Here is a 13,427-nt window from a genome sequence, read left to right as displayed (position 1 = left end):
TAATAGAGTCAAATTATACTAGTCTAGGTGTCTGCAAACCCAGCACACACACACACACACACACACACACACACACACACACACACGGAGTCATGGTAACAAAGTCCAGATAAATCATTAATCATTAAGTTTAACATTTCTTTCTACTATAGCAATCAAATACCACATCACCTGGACTTCTAGGCTGAAAGAGTATGAGTCTCCCCAGGTGTTCAGCATAAGAAACACAGCAATGGAAGGTATGTTTCTCAATCAAACAACACCTTTTTATTGAGTGTATATTATACAGGCAGTGCTTGTGACTACAAAGATGGATCCATATGGAGTTTCCCACTTTTTAGGAAGTTACAGTCCATCTAAACAGTTAATACATAAGCATGAAATTGAAAAGATCATAAGATAAAAAGTGTCAAATAAAAGGCAAATCTCACCATGTGAAATCAGACAATTTTGCCCTGTACGTATTTGTTAACGAAAACCAAAAATTCAAGCCACTAATCTCAATGTTGTCATTTTCTTTCCTCTCGTTAAACCTTACATTTTATTTATGGTGTTTTGAACTGTCCCCCCCTACCCCCGCCCCCCGAAAAAATAATCTCAGAAATGGCATTTTATAGAAGACAGACAGCATTTACTCCTGGTCCCAGATATATTTCTCTCCTAAAAGCAGATATCTTGCTAAGGCAAAGAGGCTATTCCATAATGAAGGGATTGGCAAAAGGCTGGCAGACGAATAGATTGTTTTGAGGTAAGATGGGCTTTGGTCCTCCTATCTAGCCACCCGGTCATTAGCAGCCAGCCTGTGAGTCAGGCCAGCTCTGGTTACCAAGCAGTTTGCTGCTCTGTTGCTTAGTGACTTGAGGCTGCAGACCATCATTTCCAGCTGGCTCTTCTGGAACTAAACCTTAATAGATTTCTGACTTGCTCTTTCTCTTTAGATCTCAAGCCTTTCATGCCCTTTTCTTTGAATTGTTGAAAATAAAATTATCTGGATTGGTTTTGCTTTTATGTCAGTCTTACTTAAAAAGTACTCTGCATCAGATATATATTTCTCCTATCCATACACATATTTTTATCAGAAAAAAAGATGTCTACATTCATATAAGCCACATATGTAAACAAATAAACTGAGATTTCATGCCCAGAAAGGGATCTGTTCCTACCCTTCTGATAACTAAACACTATTTCAGCGGTTCTCAACCTGTGGGTCGCAACCCCTTTGGGGGTCTAATGACCCTTTCACAGGGGTTGCCTAAGACCATCGGAAAACACATATATAATTACATATTGTTTTTGTGATTAATCACTATTCTTTAATTATGTTCAATTTGTAACAATGAAAATACATCCTACATATCAGATATTTACATTACGATTCCTAACAGTAGCAAAATTACAGCTATGAAGTAGCAACGAAAATAATTTTATGGTTGGGGGTCACCACAACATGAGGAACTGTATTAGGAAGGTTGAGAACCACTGCACTATTTTGTAAAATCATTGAGCATTCATTGTTGTGGCTTTGATATACATTCAGAGTAACGTAATAAATGTGAATGTGACTTTTAGCCCAAAGGGAGGTGATGCTGAAAGAACACAGGATGGAGAGTTAGTCACTCCTAGTTTCAAGTTTTAACTCAAACTAATTTCATCTCTGCAGAACTGAGCAATTTTGGGTAGATAATGATTTTTTCTGGGCCTCAGCATCAGCATATGTAAAATACAGATAATACTCAAACTCAACCTTGCTTTGAAGAGTTGATATACATAGAATACCTGACACATAGCAGGAGCTATATTGTTAATAGCTATATTATAATAAAACATTATAATAAAGTTTTCATTCCAAACTGAAATCAACTAATTTCTTCTCATATTAACTCAAGATCTCATTTTGAGAAGTACTTCATCTACAGTAGCCAGAAATCACTTATGTCCTTAAAATTGAGCACAAAATGATATTTTAAAATCGAGGGGTGGGGGAGGTGGAGGTGGGAAAAGGGGGGGGGGTAAATGGAGGCAAAAAGAGACTTTGCTTAGGCCGATGGGTGCACGATGCACTGTGCAGATGATGTTTTGTTGACTTGTACCCTTAAAATCTGTATAGGTTTGTGGACCAATGTCACTCTATTAAGTTCAATTAAAATTTGTGTATGCAGTAGAAGAGACTGATGTAGGAAAATAATATACAATTGAAAATATAAAAGAATTTTAAATTAAAATTTTAAATTTCATTATGTATAGATTTTCACATTTCCTACATAAAATCTTAGCTTGCAAATTGAGAATGAACCAGCAATACTTTCATTCTGAATGCCCTGCAGACTATTTATGAGTCACAGAATTATGAAAGAAGTCTGTCCCCAATGCAGCATCACTCTCAACAGCAAGTTGGAACTTGTTTTTAATTACTTATCTTAAATGTACTGTAGTGTGTTATCACTTTGTAAATTTAAGTAGTCATTTCTTCACTGGTAAATATCAAATGCCTTTATAACCATATGACTTATGAATAGAGTCTACAATTCAGAAAGGTTGAGTAACTAAGGTCAAATACTACGTGGCCAGCAGAGCTGGAGATATGTGACTTCAAACTAAACAAAATCCATCAGAATTCTAAAGCACGAGTTCTTTTCAAAGGCAAAAACATTAAAAACAATGAAATAATTTTGTTGCACCGATAATAATAAAGCTTCTTCCTGAAACCATTACTTGAAGAACAATTTTGGTAGCTTCCTATAAAAATAAATAAATAAATAACAAAAACAGTGCTTAGGCTCATTTAGTTCTCTTCCCTCACAGGAGTTTGCTATTTATAAAGAAGTGTATACAAAGAATAACTTTTAAAATTAAAGCCGTGATTTAAAAATTATTTTAATGAACTTTGAGATTCAACGTTTTAATTTCTCCTCATTCAACATTTCTAGCATTTCCAAGAAAGACTTCTGCTTGGAGATATTTTCACCGCTAGTAGCAATGGCTTCAGCTGGTTATCTTTCCTTTTCTTTAAGGTAAATGTCAAAGATGACGGGAAGTACACACACATCATGAACTGCCAGGTCATTTCCATGTTGTCTTCATTTTTCCTCTGTGACTATTTGTCACATTTTTACCTTTGCAATTTCTTTCTTTCTTTTTTTAATCCTCGCCCAAGATTTTAGCAAGAGAGGGAGAGAGAGAGAGAGAGAGAGAGAGAGAGAGAGAGAGAGAGAGAGAACGAACATCAATCAGTTACTTCCACTATGCACCTGGACCAGGGATCAAACCACAACTAGGTATGGGCCCTGATAAGAAATCAAACTCATGACCTTTCAGTATATGGGGTGATATTCTAACCAACTGAGACACACTGGCCAGGGCCCTCAAGTCAATTGACAAGTTCTATAAGAGGAATGTCTTTCTGAGGTCTTCTGATTTTAGTAAAGGCTAACAAAAATTTTCAAAACCTAAAAGCAGCCTTAACTTGCACTGCCCCCAAGATACCCCTGAAGACACACAGCCAGTTACGCCAAGGACACAGTTAATACTTGGCCAACTGGCCTTGCCCAACCTGTTGGCATAACTTCCTGTTGTTCCCACCAAAGGATTTCCCCTAGAATTACACTATGACCACAGCCCACCCCTGAATTCCCATCTCCAGAGAGAGTACTAGAAGGCCCTTAAATGGGTATCCTCACACAAGGGACAGAGATAATGATAACCTTAAAGTTAAGTAGGGCAAATATATGAACAACAGAGAAAGAGTTTTCAAATAGAATCATTAAATAATGTATTTAAAACCTACTCAACTGTGTGTGTGTGTGTGTGTGTGTAATGTACACATTCCTTTTTTAATCCTCACTCGAGGATATGTTTATTACTTTTCTTTTACAGAGAGGAAGGAAGAGAGAGAGAGAGAAAAGGGGGGGAGGGAGGGAGAGAGAGAGAGAGATCAGAAAGAAACATTTATTGGTTGCCTCTCATATATGTCCTGATTGGGGATCAGACTGGCAACCTTTTGGTGTAGGGGATGACCTGAGCCACCTGGCCAGGGCAACCTACAAATTCTTTAAATGGATGAATTTCTCCTTTACAGACGCTAAAGGTTAACGTGAAGAAATGTTTAGTAAACTTCTTTCTTAAATAAGTATAAAAGCAACTATAGTAGCTGAAGAAATTTTGACTCAAGAAAGCAAATATTTACTTCTAAACACGAGCAATTTTATATCTAGTTCCAATGCCTGGTAAAGAGAAATTTGTAAGAAGCAAAAAATATGTCCAAAAACATTTTCTAGCTCCCTAAACTTTTTGAGATTTTCTAAAAGTCTTAAAAGAGGCATTTCAAAAATCCCCCTACAGAAACTATTTTGTTGTTTAAGGATGCTACAAAGAGCTTCTTCTACTTTGGGTATGTTAAAAACACACACGCACACACAGAAATTATAAAAATAAAACAAATGCATACTATCTGAATACCCCCTTACCTAAAGAAACTGAATTGCCTAATTTCATCTAGGACACTTTCCTTCATTTAGTGCACAGAACACAATGTGAATTGAGGAGAAAACTTGAAAAACATAAAGATTTTCCTGACTGATTTTCTTTACCAGAGATTCCACTGAGCTTAGAATTCCTCCTAACATCAGTGGGAATCCCCTACTCAGATGAAAGCAGAGTTTATTCTATAATCATTATATTACAAGGTACTGGAGATGAAGTAAAAATAGTAAAAAAGAGTGGTGAAAATCATGGACAGGAGAGGGTTCTAATCTAACACACACCAGATGTATCCAGTAAACATCAGCTAGTGATGTAGTTATTTTAATAAGCATTGAGGGAATAGCAGAAGGAAGATGTGCTAGAGATTTTGAAGAAGCAGTTGGTTGTTTCCAGTTGAGGTAACAGGAGAAAGCTCTCAGGAAGTGAGGGATTTGAAAGACAAAAGGGATGGGAATAGGCAGAGAAGAGGCACCAAGTTCAAGGCCTGTGCCTCAGCAATACCTATCCTTTCTTCCTCTCTTTTCCCATGAAACTGATACACCCATCGTTCCTTTGAACTCTTGGTCTCTTCACATATATTCTCTTTAGTCCATCCATCTACGAACAACTTGGCATCTAAAAATTTAAATAGGATCCTAAAAATGCAGGCAGACCAAACTAGAATGAATATATCCTATCTAATAAAAGAGAAAAATGGTAATTGGCGTACGATGATACCCTTTTCATTGGCTAATCAGGGCTATATGCAAATTAACTGCCAACTAAGATTGGCAGTTAACTGCCAACAAGATGGCAGTTAATTTGCATATGTAGGCAACAATGCAGGGAGGCGAAAGGGAAAGCAGGAAGAAGCCCCCTGCCACTGACAGTGATCAGAAACCCAGGGGGGAGCTAAGAGCTGGGGGGCAGGGCAAAGGCGGCCCTGGGGCCGCCTTTGCCCTGCCCCCCAGCCATGATCAGAGAATCAGGCGCCTTTGCCGCCCTGGCCAGTGATAGCAGGAAGTAGGGGTGGAGCCAGCGATGGGAGCTGGGCACGGTCGAAGCTGGCAGTCCCGGGAGCTAGGGGTCCCTTGCCTGGGCCTAAAGCGGAGCCCACGATCGCGGTGCTGCTGCAGCTGCGGGTGCCCGCTGCCCGGGCCAGACGCCTAGGGCAGAGGTGTTAGGCCTGGGCAGGGGCGGAGCCTGCAACCGCGGGGAGCTGGGGGTCCCCTGCCCAGGCCTGACACCTCTGCCAGAGGCCTCAGGCCTGGTCAAAGGGCCGATCCGGTGATTGGTGATCGGAGGGTGATGAGGGTCAACTCCTCTGGCCGAGGCATCAGGCCTGGGTGGGGGGCGGAGCTGGGGATTGGGGGGATATGATGGTCCCCTTGCCCAGGCCTGAAGCCTGGGTCAGAGGCGTCAGGCTTGGGCGGGGGGTGGAGCAAGCGATCAGAGGGAGATGGGGGTCCCCTGCCCAGGCATGATTCCTGGGCCAGAGGCCTCAGGCCTGGGCGGGGGCCAGAGCCAGTGATCGGGGGGAGATGGGGGGTCCCCTGTCCAAGCCTGACACCTCTGGTGGAGGCGTCGGGCCTGGGCAAGGGGCCGATCAGGCGATCGGAGGGTGATGGGGGTCTACGCCTCTGGCCGAGGCATCAGGCCTGGGCTGGGGGAAGAACCAGTGATGGGGGGAAATGAGGTTCCCCTGCCCAGGCCTGACACCTCTGTCAGAGGCGTCAGGCCTGGGCAAGGGGCCTGGGCAAGGGGCCGATCCTGTGATTGGAAGGTGATGGGGGTCAACGCCTGAGGGCTCCCAGTATGTGAGAGGGGGCAGGCTGGGCTGAGGGACACTCCCCACCCCCCCCAACACACACACCCAGTGCACGAATTTCGTGCACCGGGCCCCTAGTGTATATATATATATATATATATATATATATATATATATATATATATATATTGCATAATAAGGAATATATTAGTTTATAGTGACACTAAGTGCCTATCTTCAAGCAACACACTATAATTTACACAGGAATATACTTAATAAAACCATCACGACCAATAGATAGTATTACTATTCCCCCAAAAATTGGATAACAAGGAAATTGAGACATATAATAAGTATCTTGTTCAAAATCGCACAACTCATAGATGGAAAGTCAGAATTTCAATTTAAGTAAACTTGCTGCTGCTTAGATGCTTTCCATACAAGTCACCCAGCATTTGGAGTTTTATGTCAATTTAGTACCCTACTCTTTAAATGGGCCATGAAAATCCAAAAACAACCAGGATCAACCTGGTAAGCACAACATGTAAAGGTGAAATAACTTAGGGTGTTTGGTTAAGAAAAGTGAAGATTTTCTAAAAAGCATGCTAACTTTGGAAATATTGATTAATGGGTACACCACCAATAACAGAACAGGGCCCTGGGTCTCTGGGGTGAGTTACTCTAAGCCTCTTGCATTTACAGCTACATTACAGAAGAGAGGAGAGATTCAAGCTGGGATTTTCAAAGCAGATCCTAGGTCCCCAGTGACAGTTACAGAGAAGAAGACTTCTACCATATATTAGGAAGGACTTCAAAATCAATATGTCAAAAAATAGAATTGCTATGTCTGATCCTCATCCAGGAGGTGTGCAGAGAACTTCAAGAACTGGTCGTCATAGATGTTATTCTGTGAATTCAAGTATGGGACGGAGGGTGAATCTGGTAGCCTTTACTATACAGTGACTGAGGTGGGTTATCTGTTCAGCAGATCTGTTTTGCCTTATTCCTGGGAACAGATGAGATAGGTTTCCCAGCCTCCTTTGCAGTTAGATGTGGCCAAAGAACTAGTTCTAGCCAGGGAATACTGGCATGTGATGTGTATACTTCTGACCTGCCTCATCAATACACATGCCATCTTCCATGGTCTTTTCCTTGATTCAGCTGAGCCTACCACCTGGAAAATCATGTGTTACAAATAATGGAACCACAAGATGGTGAAATCCCAGGTCCCTGAAGCACCCCAAGACAGGCTACCTCCCCTTGAGAAGCAGCAGCAATAAATAACCATTTACAGTGTCAATGCACTGAGATTTGGGGAGTATGTTGTAGAGCAACATGATTACCTTAACTAAAATAGATGCCTTTCAATATGATTTCTTTTTGTCAACTAGAGTGTAAATTATTTGAAACAAAAAAAAATAGCTCTTGTTCAATTTTGTGACCCGTAAGTACAAATGAAACATTTTAAACTTAGTAGGTATTGAATATATATATATATATCAAATGGTAGAGAAATCGGGTGTAAAACCCAACATTCTAAGGCAAAAAAACACCAGGGGAGTACTTAAATGGCTAGTCACCTAATTGAAAAGGAGCAGAAGATTTGAGTGTGGTGGTAGTAACAGCAGTAATATATATATTTGGAGTAGTTTTTTAAATTATGTATAGTGCTTATGAAAGCACAGATGAGATATTTGTCAAAAGATAGTATAAAAATCTTGGAACTCATTGAATCAATGTGAATAATATGAGATACTGTTTTCAACTCCCTCGCTGAATATGTTTATTCCATGAGGACTGTTGTTTTCCTTTTGAGGTACCAAGAATTAATATCATGATTTTTATTTTTTTATTTCCATTGCTCTTTTGATGCCTCCCTGATCTGGCTGAGACCTGACATACCAAAATGAAATATCGGCAGAAATTGTGCTCTTGGAGTCTCTCCAAACAGAACCAGAAAAGGAAGTGCCAGAAATTTCAGAAGAAAGCCTGTTTTCATGAGATTTCCTGCCTTCATTACATCTCAACATGTCCAAATAGTTCAGATAACCTCCAGTTGAACTCTAGGTTGCTTCACTCAGATAGAGATCAAGCAGTTGAGTTGTACCATTGTTGAATGGGTACAATTTAGGAACCCTAATTTAAAAAAAATAAAATAAAAAAGCATCTCAACCAAAAGCGACACTGGATACCAAAATTCTGGGCCTGACTGTATGAACTCTAGCCAGCTTCCCTGCTCTGGCACCTGATGCCTGGTTTCAAGCCATTCCTCTTCCTCAAAGCATTTCTCGGTGTTTATGCCTTTCATTCACTGCTTATTTCTGACAAAAATTTTCAACAATTTCTTCCTCTAAGAGAAGTCATCATTTTCCCACAATTTCTTTAAGCCTGAAAAATCCATTGTTTGTCTTACCCCTCTTATGAGCATTATATCTAACTTAGAAATGCCACTGAGTTAAAATCTTGGGACTAAGAATACTTCCCCAGCCAGAGGTCTAGCTATTGGAAATTAAAATCCTGAGGTCAGACATTTCTTTGGCCAGGACATGCCTTTTATTTCCTTTGTCATCTATTTTCATCTATGACATTAATGCAATCCAGGGAATGGCCATGTTGTTGGTGTAGATTTTGAGTCTCCCTAATTGCTACTTCTTTCCTAGAAATCTTATTTCTGTCTTGTTTAGCTTTCCACTCCTGGCATACCCTTTGATTTTCTATAGAAGAACTATAAAAATCATTCAATCAGTTTGTCAACTAACATGCTCATTATTTCTTTTTATTCTGCTTGCTTTTATCCTACTTAATATTCATGTTACCACTAGTGGAGGCAGCACACAGAACCTACTACTACCTACAATTAACTGTGTTCAGCACAAAGCCCTCCCCCCCCCCCCCATTATAGCCTGGAATTGATTATTCTGGGACAGAAACACCATTATAAGTTCACAAAATGGTTTATCTTAATATTTGTTTTGACAAGAGCATGAAAATCCCCAGAGTCATCTAGAATAATTTATGGAAGCACACACCTAAAACAAATGCACCCATTATAAAAAAGATAGAAATATTCGGAAAGAAAATTAAAATATTGACACAATATTCAAAGAATCCAAATTCAAAGAATACCAAGTGCCAGGCTATAACTTTCTGCACAGAATCCCTAAATCCTTTCTTCTCTCCTTTTGAAAGGCAGAGTTGTGATTACAGACATGTTAAAGCCAGTAGTGAGGAGGGTTTGTACAGGAACACACCGTTACACACACACACACACACACACACCTCTGTTCAACGGGGGATCATGCAGAAAAGAGAACAAATTACAATTTTCCTCCTGTCCTTTCTGGCCCTTTCTTTCCTAGGCTGTGGTAGAACCTGGCAGACACAGTGGCTTAAGAAATCAAAGAAACGCCAGCACATCAGCATGGGAGCAAAACTGCATTCTTATTGACATCTGGGATCCAAGGTTCTTGTAGGAACTTGCAATAGGAATTGAACTTTGAGAACCACCCACCTCAACCTCTCCTATGACCCATCTCCAGGCTTCCTGCCCTGAATGGACATCCGCGGGACTGACTGTTAAGGTGCATTACTTATGATAAATCACAGGTGAGGGAAGATAAGGGTGCTCCCTCCCCACCCCTCAAGTGGACGGCGGGAGGAGCAGGAGTCATGGGGGGAACAGCCACCATTTCCAACAATCTGTGCAAACCTTACCACGTATGTGCCACCGTGAAACGCCGCTGTTTGGGGATGTTGCTATTGAGAAGCATCCTGCGCAGGAGCCTGGGGGAATTCCTGGGAGAAATCACCGGAGAGAGCTTGGGAGAAACCGATTTCCTTGCTGTCTTGGACTTCTCATTCTGCAACAGGTTTTCGCGCAAGGATTTCACCAGATCCTCATTCAGCCAGGGGTTTGCACAATGCGGATTATCCACTTCGGGCACGGCTAAGGTGTCCGGGCTTGCCGCCTGCTGAGCCATTTTTCCCGGGCAACTTTGTACAGTTGGCAACAATCCAGGGCAACGTGGTTCCCTGGCCTCTTTCCAGTGATCGCTTCGCTCAGAGTCAGGGGAAATGTCCAGGGAAGCAGGTCGGATCCAGCTGCGCTTCGTGCATTCGGTGGCCTGCCTCAGTGTCTAGGTGGCGATGGGGCTGGGTGCAGAGGGGGAGTGCACTTCTCTGCAGGAGCCTAGTAAACGTCACCCCTCCCCCGCGATCCCTGCTGAGACCGTGCGCAGCTCCCGCAGCAAAGGAACATGGAGGGAGCCGCGCGCTGGCTGGGCTTTGTCCGCGCCACGCAGCAGCCTGCTAAACTACTGGAACTAATGCGCCGCAGCTGCTCCAGTGACTTCTGCTTATGTACATAAAAAGTCCTGGGGGAGGGCTTAACCATCAGATGCCTGCTGCTCAGTTGTTTGGCTGGTCTTTCCATTTGCTGATTCCTGAATCCAAAGGAAAGAAAAACTTTGAACTTGACCTTCCTCTCCAGCAGGGGTATTTATCTCCCTTCAGTCCACGTTCCTAAAAGAAAACTGCCAGCCCTTTGGTTTTTATAAGGGAAGAATGAGCAAGCACTGGCTAGACGAGGAGAAATGTTTTCCCTGATGCTAAACTCAGTCTGATAGGCCTTTAAGACATCTCAAGAGAATAAAATGGACTCGTGTTATCCCCCTCTTTCTACCTTGTTAGAAATCAAACAAAAAGCTTTAAAAATACTACACATGAAAAACATTACAGGTCCCTGTGGTGGTGTACAAACTTGCTAATCATGGCCCTTGCATAGCATGAGACCACACTATTGACACCCGCAAATGGTATTTGTTATCTCTTTGCATTTAAACTAATGGCCTCCCCGGGGGACAGATTGTTTTCATAAGAGGAGTTAAAAGTTTTAACTTTTAAAGTTTCAATTATTTCTCATCGTATGTACAATTTTATGTATTCAACTATAAAATAATAAAATTAATCTAGCTTTTCATTGTTATTTTCTCAGCTGTCATTTAACCTAACATTTTCATTTGCAATCAACATAGCTCAAAGAAACTGATTCAGAGGTGGTTTAAAATAAAAGAGAATAAATTATTATTTTTTTGCCTATTTAGTTTGCTACTGGAAAAATATGTTAATGCCACAACAATTGAAGTAATTAAGTGATAAAGCCTGTTGAATCTTATATTGTCAATTATATTATGCACTGGAAGTGCAAACATTACTACTGGGTTGGAAGGCAACCCAAACCTTTGAACAGAGAGCCTAGTGATGTACAGACAGTTCAGGATTAAATAAAATAATATTTCTCAGAATCTATGAATAATTTCATTTAAAAAAAACACAAATTAAGGAGTTTAAAAATGTATCCAGATAAAATGAAGTCTGGAGTAGTCTGATTCAATTATTTTGGAGGGTTCTATGATTACTATTAGGTCAGTCCTAAAAAATTCTCCTATCTCCCTCCCTAGTTGCTCTACCTCAGTGGTTCCCAAACTTATTTGGCCTACCGCCCCCTTTCCAGAAAAAATATTACTCAGCGCCCCCTGGAAATTATATTTTTTTAAATTTTAATAGCAATTAAACAGAAAGATATATGTATTAATGTTTCTACCTTCTTCGTAAAATATAGTAAAGAAAGGTGTAAATTAGAAACATTGAAGTTTGAAATTATGAAACTATTTATTGAACTCAGAATAGAAAGGTAATACAAAAAAAGTTCAAACAAATGCACCTGTGGCCATCACCGCCCCCCTGCATCGCTGCAGCGCCCACCAGGGGGCGGTAGCGCCCACTTTGGGAATCACTGCTCTACCTTAAGTTTTAATTACTTGCCTTTAAAATGTTACAGAAAAGGACACTCTGAGGTTCTGAAGCACAGTTACCGCTTGATGTACCTGCAATGATTTATGAGACATATGTGCCATGACTTACAGGTAATCAGAAAATCTGCTATGTAAATATTCAGATTTTTAAAAAATCACGATGCGTTATTCTTTTTTTTCATCTTTATTCTTGAAAGCATTACAGATGTCCCCTATTTTTCCCATTGACCCCCTCCATCTTCCACCCTAACCCCTTCTAGGCCTTTACCACACTATTGTCTGTGAAGAATTTTCACCAGTACAAAAGGTTTCATCACTGTGCAACATTAAGTGGCAAGGCCCCTTAAATTTAAAGAATATATATATATATTCCTTTAAAGAGTAGCCAACTTATTTAGAGTGGGCGGAGGGACTGTCAACTGCATCAGGAGATGTGCAAACCAGGACTGTAATGCTTTCCCCCAAGGAGCTCGTAATGTAATGACTTAATGGAAAGGGCTGGGCAATGCTCAGGAAAAGACACCAGAACAACTAAGAAAGTGACATGACCAGGTGCAGAGAAATGCAATGAACATGCTGTGCATAATGGATGAAGGAATGGTGGCGTGGAGCACAGTCTGAAGGGGGAAATGCACACCAGAATGAGAAACTAGAATGTGCAAATGAAGAAGGAAGCAAATTCTGTTTCAAAACAAAAAACTCAGGAATCAGTATGTATACAACTTGTTTAGGTTTGTGAAATAAAAATTCAAATAACAGGATAAAGTGAGGAAAACAAACAGTAGGCAGTGCACTGACGTGGCATTTAAAAATTAGAAAATTTTCACATTTTCTGAGGACTTAGTTCCATTCAACAAACATTTGTGGGCATCTATTTTGTTCGAGGCACTATATTGGGCATTCTAGGATATTTAATATGTTTTTAATATGTTTTTATTTATTTTTTAGAGAGACAGAAAGGGAGAGGAATAGAGAGATAGAAACATCGATAGAGAGAACATCCATAATATCGATCAATTGGCTACCACCCACATGCTCCCCACTGAGGATCAAGCTTGAAAACCGGGCATGTGCCCTGACCTGGAATGGAGCCCGGAGACCTCTTGGTTTTTGGGTTAATGCTCAACCACTGAGCCACAAAGGCCAGGCTGCTGTGGGCTATTTAAAGAATAGCTTGATGCTGTCCCTGTCCTCTCTGAGTTTATAATCTAGCAAGGTAGATAAAGTACAGAGCAATTAACATGATAAAGTATAGCCCCAGTAACCAGATGAGAGCCTGGAAGCTGGAGATGTTTAAATGTCTGGCTTGAAGGAGAGAAAAGTGATTCTCAGTGACAAAATAAAAGACTTTATATGACTAAGAATGATATGGGCCTAGTACTGGGAAA

At 40.8% G+C, this 13,427-nt stretch overlaps 1 protein-coding gene across 5 annotated transcripts in view; it reads right to left on the bottom strand.

Moving 5' to 3' along the window:
• PDE4D (phosphodiesterase 4D) overlaps positions 1–10,553 on the bottom strand; it is a 657,725-nt gene extending 647,172 nt beyond the window's left edge. For 4 of the 5 annotated variants that reach the window (XM_059694587.1, XM_059694588.1, XM_059694586.1 and 1 more), the window contains exon 1: positions 9,941–10,553. In XM_059694587.1, the coding sequence (XP_059550570.1) occupies positions 9,941–10,206 (266 nt within the window). In that variant the 5' untranslated portion in view covers positions 10,207–10,553. The remainder of the gene's footprint in view (positions 1–9,940) is intronic. The other variant, XM_059694582.1, reaches the window with a different exon arrangement.
• Between the last annotated feature and the right edge of the window lie 2,874 nt (positions 10,554–13,427).

Source organism: Myotis daubentonii, chromosome 4 (genome assembly GCF_963259705.1).
Source record: "Myotis daubentonii chromosome 4, mMyoDau2.1, whole genome shotgun sequence".
NCBI classification, from domain to species: Eukaryota; Metazoa; Chordata; class Mammalia; order Chiroptera; family Vespertilionidae; genus Myotis; species Myotis daubentonii.
This window is presented reverse-complemented; position numbering and strand designations above follow the sequence as displayed.